The sequence below is a fragment of the Lontra canadensis genome, unplaced genomic scaffold (genome assembly GCF_010015895.1).
Source record: "Lontra canadensis isolate GAN:19392208 unplaced genomic scaffold, GSC_riverotter_1.0 scaffold12, whole genome shotgun sequence".
NCBI classification, from domain to species: Eukaryota; Metazoa; Chordata; class Mammalia; order Carnivora; family Mustelidae; genus Lontra; species Lontra canadensis.
The window spans coordinates 19,983,115-20,006,403 of record NW_022631006.1 but is presented as its reverse complement, the minus strand read 5'-3'; the positions used below and the strand labels follow the sequence as shown (position 1 = coordinate 20,006,403).

Sequence of the window (23,289 nt, the reverse complement as noted above, 5' to 3'; positions counted from 1 at the left end):
AGCAGCGTGGAGCCCGGGAATTGAGCGCCCCCGGGGGGGTTCCAGCCGCCGGATTCCAGCCCGGCCGGGGCCTGCGGGCGCCCAGAGCCGCGCCGTCCGCGCCGCTGTCCGGGTGAGCTAGGGGCCGGGGTCGAGGAGGTGGGGGTAAAGGCACGAACAGGCGAGAGGGAGCGAGCAAGGGAGGTAGACGAGTGGAGGGGAGAGAACCGGCCGCCCGTCAGCGCGCCCCACCGAGCGCGCCGCGCCGCCGCCCCCGCCAGCCCGGGAAGGGACGGACGGACGGACGACGCGAAGCAGGTGCGGCCGCTCGCTTGCTCGCGCCGCCTCCCTCCCTCCGGGTCCGGCGCCGCGGTCCCGCCATCGGGGAGCGTAGCGCGCCTCGAGGTGACAGCCCCCGGGGGCCGCCCGCCTCTCAGGCTGGGGGCGGGGTGGGTGGCGGCCGCAGGGTGGCAGCTTGGCCGGGCGGCGGCGGCGCGGGCGTCCCGGGCCGCGGAGGGCGGGAGGACGCCGGTCGTTTCCTCGCCGCGGCGGAGCGGGCTCGCCTCCGAGTGCGCGGGCGGCAAGGCCCCCCCCCCCCCCCCCCCCCCGCCGCCGCGCCCCCTCCCCCCCCATCGCGGTCCCGGAGGCAAGGGGCCGCGGCCGGGGGCGGCGCCGCGGGATCGCCCGCTCAGGGTGGGGGGCGCCCTCCTGCGCTGGGAGCTGACCGGTTATTGCTGGGTGGGGGGCTGGGGCTGGGGCCCACACCGGAGCCGGGGGTAGTGTAGACCCGACCCTATCGGGCTGGAAGGAAGAGAGGCGCCGAAGACGGAAGGGAACCGGTTCGAGAAGCGAGTGTGGGCCGCGGGAGGCCCGGCGGAGACCGTGCGGAGCGGCGGCCGAGTCCGAGGTGGGGCGGGGGGAATCGAAGTTGTCAGACCGCCTCCAAGTGACAGCGGGACCCCATGCTCGCGACCCGGCCTGGTCTGGCCCAGCCCGCCATTCCGTCTCTTCTCCGGGGCTGGGGGCTAGGTCAGGTCGGGCCCGAGGGGCCCGCTCCGCGGTGAAGCGCCGGACAAAGGCGGCGCCTGAGCGGGCGCAGGTGGTGGCGTCGGGGAGGGGAGCAGGTCCGAGCCAGCCACCCCGAGGGGCGGGCGGCAGGGCCGGACTCTGCCCCAGGGATTGCGGGGGGCCAGGGTGCCCGCCGGGAGAAGCTGCGACAGTGGCTCACTGTTCCAGCCGCAGATCACCTCCCGGTTCTGGGAAGAGTGGGGTCCACACGGCTGGAGTGGAGAGCCAGAGGTGGGGTTGTGCACACAGTGGGCCTGGCCGGTGGCGACAGTTTGGTGACCCACTCTAGAGCCTGCTAGGAATGAGGGGTTTCAGCAAGCAGAGTCTGCCCATGAGGAGAGGTTTAGTCCCACCTGGGACATCTAGTCGCCCATTGTCGACAGTCTTGAGGATAGAAAACCAGTTGGATTGGAGACTAGGAGATACCCCGCAAATGTGCTGCAGCAGCCCATCCACAACTGTTTTCAGCACTTTTCTTTAGCCAAGAAGGTACCCACAAAGGGTAATGAGAAGCTGGAATTTAATGATTAAATGAAAAGGTTTCCAGTCTTTCTCTTTTGTGCCACCTGAGAGACTATCCCACCAGCCTCTCCACTCCCATGTCTTCTGAAAGAAAAGGAGAAAAGGGCCCTCTCCACTCCCATGTCTTCTGAAAAAAGGAGAAAAGGGCCCAGCACATATCCTGTCCTGGAGGGATACCACTGTCCTTGGCTGGCTAGAGGAACTGGCTTGAGTGCCTTTATCCCCACCAGTGATCATTTCTAAGCTGGATGCTGTTTTCCACTTGTGAAAACTCACCCAGAACTCGGGGCTCCTCATGGGATCGTATACCTCTGTGAAGAGTTGGGATCACAAAGACAGGGAGATTGAAGCTGTTCTGATTGTCCACTTTTGCTGAGATTCTGGGTTCAAGTCCCACCTCAGGTAGCTGTTGGGTTAGGAGTTTCTCCCAGCTGAGGTTAGCTGTAATCCCATCGGGGAGAGTTGCATGTCACTCTTGCTTAGTGTGGACATGGAATTAATTCACAGCCACCCTCCGAACCCCTCCTCAGAAGGGTCTAGAACCCAGCCTGGGTGGAGTTGAGGCTTGTGGGAAAGGGAGGTATTATCTCATGCAGGAGATTCACGTTTGTTCTGGGAGGATTTAATTGTATGTCTAAGATTCGGAGAACGATGAAGAATTTCAAGGCCTTGTCTCCTTTAGGGCTACACAGTATATGATTTCTTTTGGTGGCAGTCAGAAGGGGGTGACCTGGTCTGGCCACTAGACTATAAAGGGAAATTGCCGAACAGTGTTTCCCTCTTTGACAGGCTCTTACCTGTCCGGTCAGGTGTTCAGGACGGTTTGCTCTGGAGAGTTTGCTCCAGTGAAGAGTTTCTCTGTTTTTCGTATCTCTTTCCTTCCCTTCCTTTCTGTTGCTCTGCTGTCCCCATGGCAGGCCTGTGTTGTCCTGACCTGGCCGCCTTCTCTCTCCTGCTTCCTCTGGCCCTTCTGATCAGTCTGTACACAGCTGCTAGACGATTCTTCCCAGAGCACTCCTTCTCCCATGTCATTCCCCTGTCCACACACTTCCAGTGGTTTTTCTTTTCCTGCAGCCTGACCCTAGACGGATCCCCTCAGCTCTCTCCTGGCCGGGTGCAGTGATCTCCCCGCATCATTGCTTCTGCTGCTTTCTCTAGTTGTCCCCAGTGAGGAGCCTCTTGCCTTTCTCTCCTTCTGAACCCTACTCATCTTTGTTTTGCTGTCACTCAGGCCCCTCCAGGCCAGCATTGCTTGCCTCTGAGATTGTGACCCTGGGTTTTATAACATGATACCTTGTCGAGTGGTTTTGTAGGTTGATAGTTTCTTAAAGAAGGGATAGTATAAGTGTTAAAGCGGTGTGTGTGTGAGAGAGAGAGGGAGAGAGAGAATATTATGGGATTTCTGATATACTGTTCTCCATGCTGTTATGTTGAATGAAATAATGCAGTTGGCTACTTAGTTGATTGGGAACAGGGGAAACCTTCCCTTCTTCCAAAGAAATGCTCAGTATGGAGTCCTTGGTGGTTTCCAACCTTTTCTGTCAAAGGCACATAGATAGGACATGTTTGGGATGCTTTTGCTTGGGGAACAATTGAAACTTAGCTGTTGTTTCTGATGCTGTTGTTTCTGATACTCTGGCTGGTGGAGAGTTCTGTCCTGTGGATTGCTCACATGACACCATATAGACGTGAATTGGAAAAGAGCTGTAATCCTGTTTTCCTCCTATCCCACCAGGCCATTCTCTCCACCCGGCTTTGCTGCTCTTATGCAATTTTCCTTGTTGTCCATGCTAAATGAATCCATATGTTTTATCTCTTCTCAATCCTGGGTGTAAATGAGGGAGAATACAGTTTTGAGAACAGAAAATAAGATTCCTGGGTCCGGCCACTGGACAGGACTTTTGGGACTGGCATGGGAGAAGGTGTTTATCACTGACATCGGAGGCCTGATCAGCCTCATATCGGACCCGTCCCATCGAAGGGAAAGCTATGATCCCAGCTTTCTTGGAACTTCCGTTCTTGTTTACCATCAAACCTTGGACCATGGGGAAATGGGAACAAGAGCTGGTGACTGGTTTGAGTCTAGACAGTGAAAAAATAAATTCTGCATCCATCCCCTTTCCCCCAAACCTCCTTTTTGTGCCCCAGTTTGATGATTAATGGGCCAGCATTTCCCTTCCAAGCGGGAAGGCCACCCCTCACAGTTGCCATGGTAATGTAGACCGCTCCCGTCAATTAAAAAAAAAATCCCTACTACTTCTCTCCTCCTTGCTTCTCCTATGGCAGGAGACAGGCTACCTCAGAATGCATCTCCTGGGCTCTCTCCTCAGCTGCTCAGGCTGTTTGGCTGTGCGTCCTAGAACGCAGTCCTTCCTCTCTTTCTGGGGTCTGCCTGAGTTTTATTACCCTGAGCCAGTCGTGCCCTTCTTAGATCCAGCAGTCCCTGGAACACGTCTGTGAGGAAGCAGAGAAAATGACTTTATCTGCAATGCGAATTAAAGACCACAGTGAACCTGCAGCTTTCTTTTCTTTTGGGGTTAAAAAAAAATTCCTTCCGTACCTTCTCTCTGCTGGGTAGAGGTATAAGTTGGGGATGGTTTTGACATCCATAAAGGAAGTTTCAGTAAACCTGGAAGGAATTCAGCCTCCCAACATACATACTTCATATTGAAGTCGTATGGGGATTTTCAGTTTATTGATTTTCGTCTCTTCCCACCTCTCTATCCCAGCATTCGGGAGAACTTGTGTGTTTTCATTTTATCTGTCCTTACTCCTTTTGGCCTTGCCTTGGCAACATCTGGCCTCAGTGCCCTGTCGCAAGGTGAGTCATGAAAGGAAAAAAAAAATCTTAAGGGAAAAAGTCTCTGGAGTTGAGAAGTAGCCTGTGTTGAACTGAGGCTGCCAGCTAAAGCTGCTGGGTTTATGGAGCATTATATGAACAGCCCCAACATTAAAGGGCCTCCTTTTTATGAATGGGTTGCGAAGAATGTAAATAAAGCAGCATCTCTCAATGGGGAAGCATTTTACATAAGCAGTACTACCCTGGCCCAAGTATTTATGGGAATTTGCTAGCTCAGTCTGGCAAGACTCACTTCCTTTGTGAACTTGCCATTGTGTGGGGGACTTCAGAAGACAAGGAGAGTGCTCAGTTCGACACCGAGGGCTGCCCCAGCGCTCCTGCTCTGTGGGTCCATGGCCTTGACCTGATGGGCCAGCTCATGGCTAGAATGCCTGTTAACTTTGAAAAGACAGAAAATACAGAGAGTATTCAAGAGTCCGTGAAGATGAGACCCTGAGGCTCCTGATGGCCTAGGCCCTGAGATTCTGCAGCGCCTCACACTCTGGGCTGCTTCGACCTCCCCAGGTCAGGGGGCCAGGGAGATCTTGGTGGATGAAATCCTGCCTGGTTTTATGGGAGGCACCTCACCGGAATAAAATGGGCCGGTTTGAATTTCAGCTCCTTTATGTTTCCCCTGCCCACCTCCTGGTACTACCACTAATGAGCAGTAAACCTGCTAACAGGGAGGAGGAGGAAGAGCCCTGGCGGCGGCAGCCTCAGAGGCCTGCTCTGGGCCAGACAGCTGGCCGGACAGGCCCCCTCAGCTCCACTGAGCTCCGGTCTCCCCCTTGACTTTGCCCAGCTGAGCAGTGGCAGCCAGCCCTGGGCTTCCAGTGGTGGAATTGGTACCCTGCCCAAGGTGATGTGCTGGAGCTGCTCAGGACCAGAGGACTAAGGGTTTGCTGAGCTCGCCTCAGGGCAAAGTCATGTCCAGGACTTTGTATTGTGTCCCAAGGAAGATTTTTCATCCAGATTCCGTTTTTCCCGGTGGGAGACACCTGCAGAGGATGGTTGGGTATTCACCTGACTCAGTGTCCTACAAAAAAAAAACAAAAAACAGTGTCCTTGAGAGCCTCCGCAGGCCTGATCCACCAGGAATAAACGAATGGGTTTGTTTCTGAGCCTTCCTGAGATTTGAAATGGGAATTTTTTTCCAAGGCCCGGTGACCAATTTACCTGAATGGGAGAAAATGATAAGTGACTAATCTTAGTTAAAGGGATCAGTGCCAGGCAGGAATTTGGTGTCTCCATCTTTTTTTCTCACATCCATTTCTTTTCGGGGGGGGGGGCAAGGTGCTTTGACCCCCCCGCCGTTGGTTGAGGAGGTAGGACTGTAGGGTATGCTTCTGCCTTTTGGGACCTGAGGACCTCACCAGGAGTGGTGTTGGCTGCTGCTCCTTCCTTTCCATCTCTGGCCCCAGTTTGACGCTTCCCCCCACCCCCACCCCCGACCCCCAATGTGGCTCTTTCCTGCCTGCAGAGGAGAGGGGTGGCTCACCCTTGGGACCCCGCCCGACCTTGAGCCTCCCTGTCTAAAATGGGGTGGGGGAGGGAGGGCGATTCATTGTGTTAATCACATTCTCATCTGGCCAGGTGGTTTGGAGGTGAATTATTAGCGTTGAGAGGATCTTTGTAGAAATCATGGGAAAGGTGTTAGGGTGCTGTTTGATGCCAGGATCCCTGACAGGGATGCCAGAAGGGAAGATGGAGTCCCATTCCTACTAGAATCAGAGTTGGCAGGCCCTCCTGCCACGTGCCTGGAGAGGGGTTCACGCAGATTCCACAGAACAGAGAGGAATTATAAAGTGGATTAAATGACTATAAGACATGATCTTCAGAAAAAATTGGAAGGACTTAGATTTATCAGCCCAAAGAGAGCTAGCCATGGGACAGTTAATACATCTTTGACTATTAAGATGGCTGTTCAGTCCTCGTGCGATGACCAGACTTCAGTCTGCATTGCAGTTCGGGCTGGAGGGAGATTGCATCTGGTTCAGGAGATGTGGTGAGATGTGTGGGGGATGTCTGGAGCCCTCTCTTTTGGATTTATAGTAAAATGAAGGCAACATCTTTTTGAAGCCCTTTTCCCCTTCCTAGGATATGAAATGGATTTCTTCCCAGAGTTGACTGGGGACTTTGAGCAGACTTTGCTGTAGAAACAAATCTGTAAAAGTATGTGGATGTTCCTTGGCCGGCCGGCTGCTGCCATTTCACTGGAGTACATCTTTGGTTCCTTTGTGGTAAAAAGTCAGGGAAAATGACTAAGGTGTTAATACCAGCAATTAAAACAACACAGAAAATGTGAAATTGATTGTGCAGATTTATCTCGAATGTTGGTCTGTGAGCCAGCAAGCTGTCCTGGGTTGCAGCAGGGGTGTCGGCTCTGGGACAGACACCAGGTGCCCCACCCCCACCATCCACACCCGGGGAGTGTGGGCAAGTTCTTTTACCCCTCTGTACCTGTTTTCTCCTCGTTTGGATGAGATAGTAACAACCCCCTCGTGAGGCAATTGTGAGGATAAATGAGAGTGAACGTTACACGTTTAGGGTGGTGCTGGGCAAGTAGTGAGCGCTTGACAAACATTAGCCATCCTGTTAGACTAGAAGCTTCGGCTGTGAATCAATTCCCTACTCTGCACACTTAGGAGATTTGAGGCCTGATAATGCTGGTTCTCTGCTGCTGAGTTCACCTGCATGTCGTGATGCTCTTTGTCTTGATACAAGTGTGCCTCTAGTACTGCCTCACCTGCTTAATGCTTTGGAGTGAGAAGTGGAATGAGGAATATCTTCCTGAGATAGAGCTGGGCAAGCTGGGGGAGAGAAGGAAGAGGATGGTAGTGGAAGAGGGTGGTGCTCTGTAAATAGAGGTTTCCCTGAAGAGGCCTATTGAACTGTTGATCACACTGAAGAGGCACAGAGCTCTGGACTCCAGGGAATGGGGGAGAGGTTTTTTTTTTTTGGGGGGGGGGGTCAGAGTTCCCAAGTGATGCCATCAGTCTAGAATAGAAGTGTTGAACAGGGTGGAGCAGGTGGGCAGCCAGATCTCGGTTCATTCGATGACCTCTTATTAAGCTCTGGGGGTGAGATTTAGTGCTAAGGCAGGCAGAGCCCACCTGTCCTCATGGAGCTTGCAGCCTAATGAGGGTGTCACTAATCACTTAGTTAATTAGTTACCTGTGAGGTTACGTGTTGGGTCTAGTAGGGTTGGCCTCACGGTTCTCACCGTGCTGGTGGAGCATTGGGAAGGCCCTGTTTTGGGTCTTGTTCTTTGGGGCTGAGCACCCCACTGGAGAGTCTGAGGGCAGAGCCCCCAGCTTGGCCTGGCCAGTCCGTTTCTTCCATTCAGGACGAGAGATAGCACTTCCAGGCTTGGCAGACCATCTTAGCAATCTAAGTTGTTGGTTCCTGGAGTGTCCTGGTGGTTGAATCAACACATATCCTTTGCCCTCCTGGGCAGGTGCCCAGAGCAGGCTGGTGAGCTCTAGTTGTGTATTTTTTGAAGAATTGTGTTATCAGTAGCGTGACATTTCCTGTTGGTTTTGCAGAGGGCCTGTTGGTGAGCTCTGGGGGGCCCTGTCTCCATTCCTATTTGATTTCTCCCCCACTGTTCACTGCCCGGAGCAATGGCTCCCGCTCCAGGAGCAGCTGTGCTCCTGGCCGAGCCTGGCCACTGTGGGGTCTGCGTGGGAACATGTGAGGGAGCCTTAGCCTGGGATTCTTTTTTCCCCAGACTGGAGGAATCGTACAGGGAGCTCCTTAAGGTGAGTCTGGGAACAGTTGCATTTGTCTCCTGACTCGAGACTTCAGCTTTGGTCTGTTGCTGCTTCCTACATCCAGACATTTCTGAAGCAAAGTTCTCAGGCTCAGCTCCAATTTGCCCTCCATGAAGTCGCTGTGAGCCAGAGCTCCCCACTTCAAGCCCCACGCACCCTGTTACAGTCCTTGTCACACTGTCTTGTCCTCTTTTTTCCTACCAGTCCAAGCCCCAATTTCTTCATCTCTTTGGTGTTTTTCTTCTGCATTTAGCCGAATACTTGATACAGAGGAAAGGAATTAGCTGGTAGGAGCACCTGGTGTATCCCAGGCATTCTGCTGAGCACACTTCTCATTTAACTTGATCCTCCTGATGGCTTTGTTGTGTAGACAAGGATATCAGGGCTCAGGGAAGCTCAGGCTGTTAACCAGCCCCACTCAGGGTTAGCAGCAGCACAGAGTGGCTTCTGGCCGCAGCATGAAGAACCACGAGTTCTGTGGAGCCCCAGTGAGAGGCTGGCCGGCACTGGCTACATGAGAAAGAAAGGTCCCAAGAGATGCCGTGTGCCTGGGAACGAGCAGTAGGGGCCCTGGCTTAGCTGGACTGGCACCTGTAGATTCGGGACCGCCTTGTGGGGGGCATGGCCCGGGAAGAGGCTGGGGCAGGCACATCGCCTTGAGTGGGTACCTGTGCCTTTAAGGAAACCCTCTAAAAAATCACACTTTTGCATCGCCTGTGATGACCTTCTGATTTGCCAGGTCAGGGTTTCTTAAAGCAGAGCACCGAGGTGTGACTGAAATACAGTGCTCTCTGCCCAGCGTCCCCGTTTGGTGGTCCATGTGTGTCTGTTGACTTCCAGGTCCTAGTGGTACACTGCCTTTTTCACTGTCAGCCCCTACCTGAAGGAAGGGCTCACCCTGCAACCAGGGCGCTGGCAATTTCTAGTGAGGAGATTCTTCAGCTCTACTGTTAACTATATTCCTGTACTTAATTGCAATCCTCAGATAAAATTGGAGGGTCCCTTTGTAGTTTGACTCTGAACTCCCCTTCCTCCCCACTGAGATTTGTGTTCCTTTACAGTAACAAGAGGCAGACTGTCTGGCTTTGTGTCTGAAGCCAGAAGTAAGTGGGGGTCCTGGGTACTTGGGTACAGTTGTGGGGGGCATCTGTGGGGATCCCTCCTGCTGGGATGGTCACAGCACATAGGAGCAGCCAAGATGGGGGCCGGGGGCTGGGCTTGGTTGGTGGAGGTACCAGATGCAGGGGAGGGGGGTGACCTTTGCTGCTGGGCTGCTGCCACCTTTCTGGGCTCCTGGGAGCCTCTGGTGTGAAGTGTGAGGAGTAGGTGGTCTGATGGGCTGTGGATAGGCTGGGTGCTGCTAAGGGCGGGCCCAGCTCCTCAGATGACCCGAAGGCAGTCTATAAAACAAGCTGTTTCCAGACGGGTTGGGCCAGTTCCTTCTGGTGGGTGGGTGCTTCCTGCCAAGTGTTGTAGGACCCCAGGCTGACAGTTGGGTGCCCACAGCTGGGGAGGCGAGGCCGGTGGCCAAGGCCACTGCTTTCTCTTTGAGGGCAGGCCCCCGGGGGCTTGGGTGCTTCTGCTCTCTGTGGGTGCTCATGCTGAAACAGCAGTCTGATGGCGGGAGCTGGCGAACTCACTCCTCCTGAGCCCATCTTCTGGGCCTTTCACCATCCAGTTGAGTGTTTCCCAGAGGCATGGAGCAGTTGGTCGGGGTTTGGTGGGGTATAGTTTCTGCCCCTGTCCACTTGTGTTGTAAACAGAGCCCCCCCAGGAGTCCCCCCAGTGTCTCCATCTGTCCCCAGTGTTGACACTTGCATGGTAGACTAGAAGTTGAGCAGAGTTCAGGTGCAGGCTGGGTTTTCGGGTTTGTCACAGCCCACACAGCTCCGGGCCCTGATGTGGGGAACCCCCGGGGCCAAGCCAAGGGCAGATTGCCCTCCTCTATCTGTGGGTCTGGAAGGCCGGGTGGGGGCGTATGCTGGCCCACCGCCCAGAGACTCGTGTCATCCTCACCATCAGAAGGTTCTTCTGATGTACACGTTTGAGATGAGGAATCTGAAGTTCAGGGAAGCTAAGTAAGTTGTTTAGCAGGGGCAGAGCTGGCATGCAAACCCGGGGCTGCCTCCCTCGAAGGTTTGCTGCCTTCCAGTTTACCAGCGGTGGGGGATTCAAGAGAGGCCAGCCGTGACTGAACCTGCCTTTAGCATGAGACGTCTCAGCGGCTTCACCTGTTTCTCCATGTAGTAGCACTAGCTACATTTAAATGGGCAGGAGCCTGCCTTTGTGCTCTTGCTGCGTTTCTTCTGATAGGAGATTGAAGAAACCCAGTGCTCATGAAAATCTCTTATCCCTTTGGGGGAAGTTATGCCAAGAGAGCGTGCAAAGGAAGGCAGTGCTTAACTCAGTATCAGTTGTGTGACTTTGGGTATCGTTGGAGGGAGGTGGCTTGGGTCAGGGCCCTTCCTGACCCTCACCCAGATGACCACCTGGTCTGCCTTTGCCTAGGACTCCCCCCCCCCCCCATACTTTCCTCCTATGAAAAATAAACCAAAAAGCCGGGAAAGCAGAATTTGAAGTGCAGAGGGTAATCAAGGTTTCAGGAAGGGTAGTGAAGCAGAGCCCTGGGTCCTGAACCACTAAGAATGCAGGTGGGTATAGAGTCTAGAGCTGAGTAAATAAGGGGTATAGAGAGAGCAGTAGCCAGCCTCTTCCTGCCGCAGGGCAGCCCCTGCTTACAGGGAGTATCTCGGCTTGACCCACTGGTATTCCCTTCAACGGTGCCTGCAGGCCTTTGACCCTCCCTTGCCCACAGCCCCTTGGGTGTGCTCTGCCTGTGGGAGTGGGTGTGGTGCCTGATGCTGTTGCAGGTTGAGGGCAAAAGGCAAGTCCTCCCTCCCTTTCTGCTCCTGTGGGGAGGACTCCTGCTAGCCCTGGACAGACAAGGGATGCAGGATAGTCACGCTCACCTGGGCATGTTGGGCTTGCTCTCCTCCTCAATTGCATGACCCACAGTGCCTGGGCCTGTGATGGCCTGTTTGCCATCTTTAGGGTACACTTGTGATTTGGGATTCAGCCTGTCGTTTGCTGGGTCTTCGGCACGAAGGACACTGGCCGGTCACTGTCCTTCATGGCAGCTGGCTCTGTGCTCATGGGAGCCGGGGACAGTCAGACTGGTTTTCTTCAGTGCCGGCTAGCTTGACACAGTCTAAGAGAGTAGTCATAGGCCCTGGGGAGTCTGTCTTTGGAACCTTCTCTCTGGGGGACCCAGACTCCCCATGCCTGGGAAGACAGGGCTTCCCCAGAGAAGGAGTCCATGCCCCCTTCTCTCTTGGCAGTGGTGGGAAGTTCCTGGTTGGGCTCTCGTGGGGACAGGGCAGCAGGAGGATTGGCAGAGCTGGAATGGGAACCACACCTCCTGCTTTCCCAGGGTTTTCTTGCCCTGTGGGGCTGGGCCACCCCTGCAGGTTAGAGGGGCCTGGCAGTCTGGGAGCCCCCTCTGCCCAGCCCCACCCCAGGGAAAAACTGCAATTGAAGTTCTCACAAGCCCAGCTTCAGAGCATGACTCACACTTGCTCTCCTCAGATTGGGGTGCGGGAGGCTGGCAGCTGAGTCCCCAGCCTCTCCTCAGGATGGTGAGTGACGCTGCTGCCTTAGGTACCACGTGAAAGCCAGGAGTTCTTTTGCTGGTAACAAGGGATTCGGTGGGTTCAGGGGAAGCCAGCAGGAGGTTCTCAGGCTTTCAGGCTTGATTTGGAAAGGTGACATGCGCCCTGTGGTGTAGAGGCTTCCTGGGATCCTGGGACAGTGGGTGTCCCTGAGGAACTGGGGAGCTGAATGGGAGGTGAGAGAGTAAGACACTGAGGAGAACACATCCAAGTTCTGGGGACAGGCTCCTCTCCCAGCCTCTCCCTGCTGAGACCTTTTGCATGTTGAGAGGGAGAGGCTGGGGGGGTGGAGCCGGTATCCCAGAGTCCTCCCTTGCAGCTGGTCCACTAGCAAACTGGGGGGCTGGGAGGGGTGGTGGGGCAGGCCAGTCCCCTCTCTAAGAGCTCTTTTGCTTCCCAGGCTTGCAGGCACCTCCCTGAGCTCTCTGTCTTTCCCATCTGGCTCCTCCTTGCTCTGTACTTTGTGTCGGTGTCCTTAAAGGCCACAAGCCCAGGTGACCTCAGCCTTGGCCCCCAGCCATTCCCAGTCTGACTCCTCTGGTAACTTGGGGCCTGTTGAGGGGCTTCGGCTCTTGCTCAGCTGTGCGGCTCTTGCTCAGCCCTTGCTCAGCTGTGCGGTCTGTTCCCGAATCCTCTTGTCCCCAGGCCCTTTGGGGGTGGGGAAGGGCTGGGCCTAGGCTTTCCTAGGAGATACAGATTGTGCTTCTTGTTGGGGCTCCTTCTCCAGCATAGGGGTGCCCCGCATTTGAGAAAAGGGCCTGTGGATTATAAAGGGCTAGGATGCTTTTCAGAGTGAAAGGAGGCATTGCTAATAAGCCTGCTGCGCAAACAGGGATGGGGGGGCCACCCTGCATGGAAGTTGGGGGGCCCTTAGGGAGCCTAGCAGACACCTGGGATTTTTTAGGAGCTCTCTGTGCTTCACGGGAGGAATGGGTTTGCCCCCTCTGCCTCTGTCTTGTCCCAGCCTGGTCTGTGGGCAGTGGCAGGGCCCCGCACGTGGCCAGAGCAGTGCCTGGCACAGTGCCTCCCTTTTCCAGTTTTCCGACTCTTTCTGAGCCTGACACCCACGATGCTCTCAGCCTGGTTTTCCAAGCACTCTTTCTCAACTAGTACAGTGTGTGTGGGGAGATAAGGTACCCAGTGACCCCAGCCATTGGCCCAAGGCCACAGGATCTAGCGGGGAAGGGCTCAGGAATCCCTGGGAGCCCTCAGGCTTGGGGCTTTCAGGGTTAAATCCTGGCCCTGCAGGGACTGCTCCCAGCCTCTTGGGGAGAGGGAGTATGAATAACAATAGCATGGGGAAATCGAACTGGAAAGCCTAGGCCTGCTGGGTGGGAAGGGGGTAGCCGGTGCCTGGGAGGGCTGAGCCTTGTCTGGCACCTTATTTGGCAGCACCTTGCTTTGGATTGGGGAGTAGGTAGGGAGTGAACAGCTCAGTCGGCTCTGACCACTGACGCCTCCCCCCCCACCCCCAGCCAGTTCTGCATTGCTTTGGCAGTGCCGGCTTCCAGTATACAGCCCAGCTCTGGCCTCTCATTCAGGACGGGGCCCAGGCTGCCCCAGGTATGTTGCAGGGTATTTGCTGAGCAAAGTTAGGAGATGCAGCCTGGTCGTGGGCATTTTCTGCCCAGGGTTTTGGGCTTCCTGCCATGCATCCCCACAGCCTCCCCCCCACTCACCCTAGTCCTCTTCTCTGCCTGGCATCTTGCCTACCAGGAGGGAGACCTGAGAAGCAGGACAGAACAGCAAGGCAGCCCTGGGCTGGTTTATCGGTTTGTCTCCAGTTAGTTCTTCTCTTTGATGCTTTATTTCCCTAACTATTAGAGGCTGGTGGCAGTCTTGTATGTGTTCCTACCCAGGAATGCTGGCCCTCGCCTTATAGGCATCCCTTCTCTAGGCTCAGGCACTGTTTGGGCTGCCCTTCCCCAGCGTCTGAACCAAGGTGGGGCTGGCCCCTGGGGCTGGCTGAGACCTCCCCTGTCCACTCCTCAAAGCCAGGCTTTTCCCTTCAGGGGTTTTTCCAGCAAGGCCCAGGTTATGGCTACCCTGCTGTACGTGCCAGGCAGGGTGTCCCCACAGGCTGGACTTTGCTTTCCTCCGCAGCCAACCAGGCGGGTTCTTCACCTTAGTTCCTCGCTGTCCCTGTCGTTATCTTCCTGTGGCCAATCTCAGAAGCCCCAAGATGGGGGAAGGGTTGGTAATGTTGTCAAAGGAACAGATGTGCTCCCACCACCCCAGCCACATCCTGGCCTGGTGTCTTCAGCGCCTCTTCCTGACCTGTGATAAGTATCTAGTGGGAGAAGGACAGGTAGTGAGAACTGAGCACTTTGCCCCCAGCGCCTTCTGTCTTCTGATCCCGGGGTCTGCATCCTTCCATAGGCCCTTGAAGGGCTTAGTTCAAAGAAGGACCCTAGGCTAAAAGAAGAGTGGGGCAGCTAGGCCATGCACAGCTGTTGGTAGCCTGACCCCACTGGACCTTTGCACTCTGGAAGAGAGGTCTTGGGAAAATCCAGGCTGTAGATGGATGGGGTGAGGGTAGGCTGGAGTTACCGAAGCGGGGCGGGGGGGTGACACTGGACGGGCTGCTGCAGAGGAGAAGTCAGGCCGGGCAGCTCAGGATGGGCTCCTCTCATTGCCCGCCTTCTGCCCTGCAGATTGGGAGTACTCCATGACACACACACGGAGGAAGTCCCTTCCCATGCTGAGTTCGGGCCCCGCTGGCCGCCGGGAGCCCCTACAGATGGAAGGTGGCAGCACGGAGCAGGGGGCAGAGAGTGTGGAGGCAGGTGTGCCGGAGAGCCCAGGGCACCTCACGGGGCGCCGCAAGAACTACCCGCTGCGCAAGCGCCCGCTGGTTCCTGAGAAGCCCAAGGCCTGCAAAGTGCTGCTGACCCGCCTGGAGAATGTGGCTGGTCCACGGAGCGCAGATGAGGCCGACGAGCTGCCCCCGGACCTGCCCAAGCCCCCGAGCCCAGCCCCATCTAGTGAGGACACCGGCCTCACCCAGCCCCGCAAGAGGCGCCTGGCCTCCCTCAATGCAGAGGCCCTCAACAACCTGCTGCTGGAGCGGGAGGATGCTGGCAGCCTGGCAGGCACCCGTCGCAGCCGAGGGGGTGACCCTCACCGCAGCCGGGACCGGGACCGGGCCGCTGGGGGCTGGGCCGCCTCCAAGAAGCGGCCCCGGCTCGGGGACCTTGGAGGAGGAAGTCGGGACCTATCCCCAGAGCCAGCGCCAGATGAAGGTGCCCGTCGAGATGGTGACCCGGCGCCCAAGAGACTGGCCAGCCTGAATGCGGCTGCCTTCCTGAAGCTGAGCCAGGAGCGGGAGCTGCCCTTGAGGCCACCTCGTGCCCATCCAGAAGTAGATGGGCGTGCCGCAGAGCCACCAGTGTTGAGGGCTCCTAGGCCAAAGTGGGCTAATAAGGTCAACAGCAAGAACTATCCCAAGACCCGGCAGGGCCCTGGCTCTGGGGAGGCTGTAGGCCCACTTGGCTGGCAGAGGCACCCTGAGGAGCCGTGGCCGTCTGCCACCCCTCGTGGGCCAGCCAGTCAGCCGCCTTACCGGCCCCTGAGCCAGGCTCTGGAGAGCCCCTTGGGGCTACGCCCCCACCTGCCCCTGCTGATGGGTGGGCAGGCAGCCTTGAAGCCGGAGCCTGGGCGCCCAGGCGAGGAGTCGCCTGCCCCCAAGCAGGAACTGCACCAGCCTTCCTTCCCTGCACCTCAGCTGTCCCCCCTGCCACTGCCCGGCAACCCTGCCCACTACAGTGGCCTGTGCGGCCGGCCCGAGCTCAGCGCACTAGGCAGCTTCTACCTGTACTGCAGCCAAGACGGGCTGCAATGTGGAGGCTACTCCCCCTGCCCCATGCTTCCCGAGGGCAAGTTGTCCCCAGTGGCTGCGCCTAATGAGGGGATCCTCTTGGCACCGAGCTCAGTGCCCGCTGGCACCCCTTTCCAGCACCCTCCCTGGGGCTCTCGCTACTGCTCTAGCGAGGACACTGGAGTGAGTGGCTACAGCATCTGTGAAGTGTTGCCTCCATCTCTTACCCATATTGGCACTACCTGCGGTGGCTGCCCCTACAAAATGCCTTTTCCGGCAGGTAAGCCTTCCTGGCTATGGGATGTCCCAAGGATCTAGATGCGGAGTCCCAACAGGGTGGGCCATGGAGTGGGGTGGGGCTCCTTGAGGTCTAGCTACTGCATGGGAAGTAGGGCACTTTGGGGAAGGGATGACTCCCCCAGTTTCACACCCCAGACTGTGGGGTAGTCTCAGAAAAGGGGTCCATTGTCCCTTAGCTCTTAGCTCTGTTTTGTCCCCACTGTCTGTGAGATTTTTTTTTTTTTTAAAGATTTTATTTATTTGTCAGAGAGAGGGAGAGAGAGCTAGCACAGGCAAACAGAATGGCAGGCAGAGGCAGAGAGAGAAGCAGGCTCCCCGCCGAGCAAGGAGCCCGATGCGGGACTCGATCCCAGGACGCTGGGATCATGACCTGAGCTGAAGGCAGCTGCTTAACCAACTGAGCCACCCAGGCGTCCCTGTCTGTGAGATTTTTTAGCGTGGCGCTTAGGTAGTAGCATCGTGGCAGGGGAAGGGGTAGGGAGAGCCACCCATCCCTCCCCGTCGGGACACCCATTCTTCTACTCTTGAGTAGCAAGTTGGATGTTGAAAATAGGGCTTTTGCCAAGGCTAGAATTCTGCTTTGCAGGAGCCCATTCCATCTGCCTGCTGGCCTAACTCAGTGTTCGTGGGAAGGTTGGTGGGTGCCAGGCCCCGGGCCAGCTGCAATAGGACTCCTTCGCCCTGGCCAGACAGGCCTTGAAGGAGAGGTGGGACCCAGATACAGCGTCACCTTGTCGGGGGCTAACAAGAGCTGGCACCCTCCAGGAACAGACAGGCAGAGTCCCCTGGCCCAGGCATGATGCTAACAGGGCCCTTGGCTTTGGTGTCTACCTTCCTAGCGAGGCCTAGACACCTGAGAGGCTTGCAGTGCAGCCGCTGAGACACCCCCCACAGGGCTCTCTTCCCCCAGACTGGCAGGGGTGTCCTCACATGCCTCTCCAGCCTCTGTCCCTGGCTCCTGGGTAGAAATGAGGTGACCAGAGTCATCCTGTCTGGCAGGTCTGCCCTGCTGCTGATGAAGTGAGTGGCCGGGCCTTACCAGGGCTCTCCCTGCCACCACCCCAAACCCCTTCTTGTAGGGGTCTATAAAACAACTTTATAGACCAGTTGACTCTGGCCAGACTGGTTGTTTCAGGTTTTGGTGTGAGTTAGAGCTCTAAGAAATGAGATCAGGCTGCTGCTTGGGCTTTACCTTCTTTTTTTTGTCCCACTCTCCCACATCTAGACACCTAATCCTGGGACAGGATCCTGTCCCCTTGCCCTGGAACCCCAGGAAGCACCATGAGCCGGGTATTGTTCTGAGCACTTTACATGTGGGAGGCCACATGGCAAGTAATTGAGTACAGATCCTGGAGCCAGACTGCCTGGAGTGAAATGTTCTCCCTTACTTCCTTAGACACGTGACTGTGGGACAAGCCAGGAACTGCTCTGTGTCTCAGTTTCCTTGATTTATAGAATGGGTCATGGTACTTAGCTCGTAGCATTGATGTGAGGATGAAATGAGTTAATACATTGATAAGAGAAGCACCCAGGATCCCCTGTATGATAGCTACCACCCCTCCTTCTATTGCAGGGCTCAGAGAGGTAGTGTGAATTACATGAGGTCACACAGCCAGTGAGTGGCAGGTCTGGGGTTCATATCCTGGGCTGACGCCAGCTCCCCTGCTCCTAAGCACTGTGGGAGCCTTAAAGAAGAATAAGTCAGAGCTAGAGACACTGTTCCCATTGCCCCCCTTCTTTCCGGCCAGTGGGGAAGATGGAGATGGCCATGGGCCAGCCTCCAGGGGCAAGAAACACCCTTGGCCAGTAACTCTGATGGTCCAACTCAAGGCCCCTGACTCCACTTGCCACCCCAGCGACCCCTGGCTTCACGCTCAGAATGAAGACAGGAGCAGGCTCTGAAAGTGGGGTCACCAGTGGGGTTACTACTCATCCCTCCCTGTCTTCACCTCCCTTTCCTTTTTTCCCAGAAGGCTGCAGGTCCCTAGGCCAGTTGGAATTTCCCCTCCCGGAAGCCGGCCACCCTGCCTCACCTGCCCACCCCCTCCTGGGATGCCCTGTGCCCAGCGTGCCACCTGCAGCAGAGCCCGTCCCCCACCTTCAGACACCCACCTCGGAGCCCCAGACAGTAGCCCGCGCATGCCCTCAGAGCGCCAAGCCTCCTAGCGGTTCCAAGTCCGGTCTGCGCACAGGCTCCAGCTGTAGGCACACGGCGAGAAGCAAGGCTGCCTGCAGGCCCAGCCACCCCAAGCAGCCACGGGTCCAGCGTCCACGCCCACGCCGCCGCCGCCGCCGCCGCACCAATGGTTGGGTGCCTGTTGGGGCTGCATGTGAGAAGGCTGTCTATGTCTTGGTGAGTGCCAAGTGAGAAGGAGGGTGGCGGGGGGACATAGGACCTACTAGGAGAGGATCTTAGGAACCCTTGGCTTTGGCCTCTCCCGAGAGGTGACAAGGAACTCTAGCTGACTTACACTGTGGGCGCTGATCATGCCGGCCCAGCCTGCTCCCCCAGCCCCGGCTGATCTGGGATCACGTGCCTTGGGGAGGTGAGGGGGTGCACAGTCAGGATAGGCTGCTGGTCTCCGTCTCTGTCACTGACTCTCAGGGAAGCCATCTCAAGTGTCTTCACCTCTCATCCTTGATCATGCGTGCGGCCTCTTCTGTCCTGGATGATAAAATGGAGGACTCTCCCAGGGGCTTTTTTTCCCTCTATAGGGAAAGTTGAGATAGAGAAAAAGGAGTGATCCAGGAGCATGAGGGTTGATGAAAAGAGTATCGACTAAACTGGATGGAGCTAAGGCGCTCTCATCCTCACCGCCACCCTGTGAGGTGCGTATCCTGTGTTTCTGTCCTCACTTTGTAGACGAGGAAATAGGTATAGCGGTAGATTAAGTCATTTACCCAGGGCCACACCACTTCACAGTGGTGGTTTAAGGGTCAAAACCAAACTGCCCCAATAGGAAGTTTGAGGACCTTCTTGGTGCTGGGGCTTAGAGCGAGAGAATTGGCTGCTGGGGTATGGTGGTCACAGCGCAGCCCCAGAAGCTTTAGGCCACTTTCCCACCCCTGTTCCTATTTTTTATCCTTTCTCCAACCATGGGGAGCTCCCACCCCATCCTGCCCCTGAAAGCCAGGCTTAGGGAGAAGAGGCCACTATGCAAACTGCTTTTGTTGCTTCCCATTCTCAGTGGTTTGCCCGGAGGAAAGCACACAGAGAATGTCTTCCTCTCACCCCCTCCTTCCTCCACTCCTCATGAGCCCATTTGTGTCCTTGGTTTTTGCTCAGGATGAACCAGAACCAGCCATCCGAAAGAGCTACCAGGCAGTGGAGCGGCATGGAGAGACGATCCGAGTCCGGGACACTGTCCTCCTTAAGTCAGGCCCACGGAAGACGTCCACACCTTATGTGGCCAAGATCTCTGCCCTCTGGGAGAACCCTGAATCAGGTACCCCCTGCCTGGAGTCTCACCTGGCACTCATCTCCTCGTGTTCTTGGCACGGAGGCTGCCTTCACTCAGCCGGCATCCGTCTGTTTGGAGGGCTGCAGATGGCCTTGTGGCTTGGGTCGGATCAGCTCTTTAACCTTTCCGGTCACCAGGACCTGGGCACCTGCCCCCCCCTCACCTGTCCTTGCCTCCCCGAACCCCTTCTGCCACCATGCCTGACAGCACTCTAGGCCCCTGACCCACCAGGCTTGGCCCAAGGTGGGGGATCTGGGCGGCTGGAGCCTGTAGGATTGGCCCAGACGTCGAACCTGGGTGATCGTCCTGGGCAGGTTGCCAGCCTGCCTGCCTGTCTGAGTGACTCTGAGGTCACCAGCTCAAGCCCTGACTGCTTCTTCTGTCCCCCTAGGAGAACTGATGATGAGCCTCTTGTGGTATTACAGACCAGAGCACTTACAGGGAGGCCGCAGTCCCAGCATGCATGAGGTGAGTTGCCTGGCAAGTATGGCAGGGAGGGCAGAGGTGGCAGAGGGAGAAGTTGTGGCACCAAAGAACATGGTGTGGGGAGGCCATCAAGGGCAGTCAAGTCATTGTCACTTTGGACACCACAAACGGGCCTGGGTTTTGGCCTGTTTTCCCAGCACTGCCCCACTTTATGTTTCAAAGGAATGGTAGCCTTTCCCTTGAGAGGGGGAGCAGGGAGGGAGACCCCTCAAGGGCATGCCAGAATGGGAGCAAGCGGCTGTGTCCTTGTGGCACCAGGAAAGGGGAGGTGGAGCTGTACATCTAGCCCCTTTTGCTGCTGTCCGGGGCGTGAGAGGGAGGAGAGAAACAGCTTAGAACACCCTGGGCACTCTACTGGGCAGCATGTGAGGAGAGGTAGTGCCGGCAGGTATGGTCACTCGGCCCCCAGCCCAGGCTCCTTTGTGCTTCGTTGCCCTTGCTGGACTTGTCGTTTCATGGGGGAGATGAGTACCACTTCCCTTCTCCCCTGAGCCAGGGGTGGGGGTCAGGAGGCTGATGACATGGGGGTAGAGGAATGGGTTTTGCTGGAGCAGGCTGTCCTGAGTCTGATGGGACCTGGTAGACGCTAGGTGAGGAGCAGGGAGGCTGAAATCCGGGGGCTGCTCCCTGGCCTTTTGGGCACCAGCTGGAGTTATCTCAGGTCAGGAGGCCCAACAGAAGAGTTAATGTTGGCCTTGCTTCTGGCGTTCATGTGCTTCCAGCCCTGGTACCAACGTCCCCCTCTCTCTCCTTGAGCCTTTGCAGAATGAAGTCTTTGCATCAAGACATCAGGACCAGAACAGCGTGGCCTGCATTGAGGAGAAATGCTACGTGCTGACCTTTGCCGAGTACTGCAGGTGGGTGCCGCCCTGGCCCTTGGGGCAGCCTCTCCCTTAGACTCCCCGGGGCTGTTTAGGGGCCTGCCTGAGATTCCCAGGAGGATCTCCTTCACAGAGCCTGACCTCCCAGAATGTTCTACCTCACAGCCTTCTACCGTCTGATGTTTATAGAAGAGAGAAAGATCGTTCCTTCTCTGAGGCAGAGCGCTTGGGGCAGCATTTGGGGGTGGTTACGGAACTGTCTGCAGAGAAGCATCGAGAATTGGCAGGTGTCGGGAGGGAGGTCCCAGCAGATGTGCTCCCCCCAGTGCCCAAGAAGATGGACGGGCGATGGTCAGCAGAGAGGCCGGAGCGCCTGGGGACAGGGATGGAGGCGAGGCCGCAGCTCCCTGGGCAGGGTGGGGAAGGGGTTGATCTTCCTTCAGAGTGGCCACACTAAACCCAGCAAATGGCGTGTGTCACTGCAGATTCTGTGCCATGGCCAAGCGCCGAGGCGAGGGCCTCCCCAGCCGAAAGACAGCACTGGTGCCCCCCTCTGCAGACTACTCTACCCCACCACACCGCACAGTGCCCGAGGACACGGACCCCGAGCTGGTCTTTCTTTGCCGCCACGTCTATGATTTCCGCCACGGTCGCATCCTCAAGAACCCTCAGTAGCCTCCTTGGGCCCACACTGGGGCTGCCCACGGGCAGGGGGGCTCGGGGAAGGGGGCACTGCTTGAAGCACAGCACTTGGTTAAGGGGCCACGGGGGCTGGAGGTTGCTGGCCTGTGGTTCTCTTGGGTGGGGGGGAGGGCAGGGACCCCTGTGGGTACTGGGCCCCTCGGGAGGGAAGGGGAGGCCAGGATAGAGGGAAAGCATCACAGCCCTCAGCTTGACCCTGGGTACCTCTCTCTGGTTGCCTGGGTGGAGGAGACTTGAAGAAGCAGTCTTCCCCAAGGCTGGGCCAGGCCTGAGGGGTGCCTACCCCGGGCGGGGGGGGGGGAGAGTCCTTCAGGAATAAGGCCCAACAAGGCTCTTCTTTAGCCTCCCCTGGGCCCTTGGAGGGGGGAGTGGGAGCCAGCTTTACCTCACCCACTGTGACCCGCTGCTTCCCCATTGGCCTGGGACCAGGCTCTCCCAGATTCTAGCACAGCTCCGAGCTCCTTCCTTTGAGGCATAGAGAGCCAGAGTCTAGCTTCCAGAGCGTAGACTTTCCCTTTGTAGACTCGGGGCCTGTCCCTGGCTTCCTCCTTTGCCCCTGGAGTACCCCACAGTGCTGGGACAAGTGACCCAGTACTGCACAGTCATAGGTGTGGCCCACTTGTGGGCGTCAGCTTCCTGTCTGCCTCCTGGTGAGGGCCATCCAGCAGGTCTGGCTTCCCAGAAGCTAACTGGTCAACATGGGGTTTGTCGCGTCTGGGAGGGCAGAAGGGAGCTGGGAGGGGGTTAGGGGGCAGGGGGCAAGGAAAATTGCTACCTGATTTATTGAAGACTTTTCCTCTTGCCTTACACTTGGAGGTTCTAGGAAACCTCTTGCAGAACTTCATACATGACTCTTCAAGCCACACCCACCTGGAATCAAACCAAAGGAGTGCTGTGGCTCCCCTGCCCTGCCACCCCTTACCCTAGTCTTTTGTAGATTGCACTAATTTACATCCCTGCGAGAATCAACACTGTATCAGTCCACAGACCTGCTGAGCTGCAGCCATTCACTCTAGGAGCTAAGGACTTGCATTTTTAGTTTGTTCCTGTTGCCCAAGGGCCCTGTTCTCACCTCACGCTGTTCCCCAGGGTAGGTTAGGAGGCTGGACTCCCTGTTGTCCTTGCCAGGACTAGGCCCTGGCCCCTCCTACCTCCCCTGGGGGGCTCTCTGTGAGGGGGCTGGAGCAGTCTGGTTCTATCCTATTTGTACCAAAGAAGAGCATGGTGGGGAGGAGGAGAGGAGCACGGTGTGGTCTGGGCCCTGCTGTTAGCACTTCCCCAGGGCACACCCCTGGGGGCAGGAGCCAAGGGGGGCAGCTGTTCCTTCTCTTTCCCTAGGAAGGGGCAGGCACAGACCCAGCTCCAGCTAAGCAGGTGACACTGGGTGAGGACAGTCAGGCTGGGTCTGGAGAGGGAGGTGGAAGCAAATCCTGAGGGCCCTCCCAGCAACCCCAGGCCCTGTGCTATCCCTGAGAAGACAGGATCCTCCTGATTGGTCACTGGGCTTGGGGGAGGCCTAGAGGCTTCTGAGGTGAATTTACACATGGAAAGCCCAATCCCAGACCCTGGGGAAGGGACTAGGGTGCCCTTGTATTGAATAAGCTGTTCAGAGGAAGGCGTGGGGCAGTGAAAGAGGTTGGCAGAGAATGGCTGTGGGGGCTCTGGAGAGACAGCCTGGGAACCTGCTCATTCCCAGGGTGCTGGGCCCTTGCTGCCAAGGAGCTCAGCCTCATTCAGCAGGAGAGGAGATCAAGGCCCCTCCTCCCCCGGAGGCAGGGTCTGCTGCCCAGAACTTAAAATGCTTTTGAAATCTCTTAGATGTGGAAATATTTTTTCGAACCTGAAAATGCAGC

The 23,289-nt window shown here is 56.7% G+C and overlaps 1 protein-coding gene across 4 annotated transcripts; it reads left to right on the top strand.

Moving 5' to 3' along the window:
* BAHD1 (bromo adjacent homology domain containing 1) lies at nucleotides 1–21,704 on the top strand. 4 transcript variants are annotated; one of them, XM_032856844.1, is made up of 7 exons: nucleotides 1–112; nucleotides 14,504–15,946; nucleotides 17,937–18,319; nucleotides 19,253–19,412; nucleotides 19,819–19,895; nucleotides 20,670–20,770; nucleotides 21,220–21,704. In XM_032856844.1, the coding sequence occupies exons 2-7, from the start codon at nucleotides 14,518–14,520 to the stop codon at nucleotides 21,407–21,409; spliced, it is 2,340 nt and encodes a 779-aa protein (XP_032712735.1). In that variant the 5' UTR covers nucleotides 1–112; nucleotides 14,504–14,517; the 3' UTR covers nucleotides 21,410–21,704. The 4 variants fall into 4 exon arrangements, with proteins under 4 accessions (XP_032712735.1, XP_032712736.1, XP_032712733.1 ...); XM_032856845.1 differs by lacking the exon at nucleotides 1–112 and adding an exon at nucleotides 13,366–13,412; XM_032856842.1 differs by lacking the exon at nucleotides 1–112 and having other exon boundaries at nucleotides 17,940–18,319.
* The last annotated feature ends 1,585 nt before the right edge of the window (nucleotides 21,705–23,289 follow it).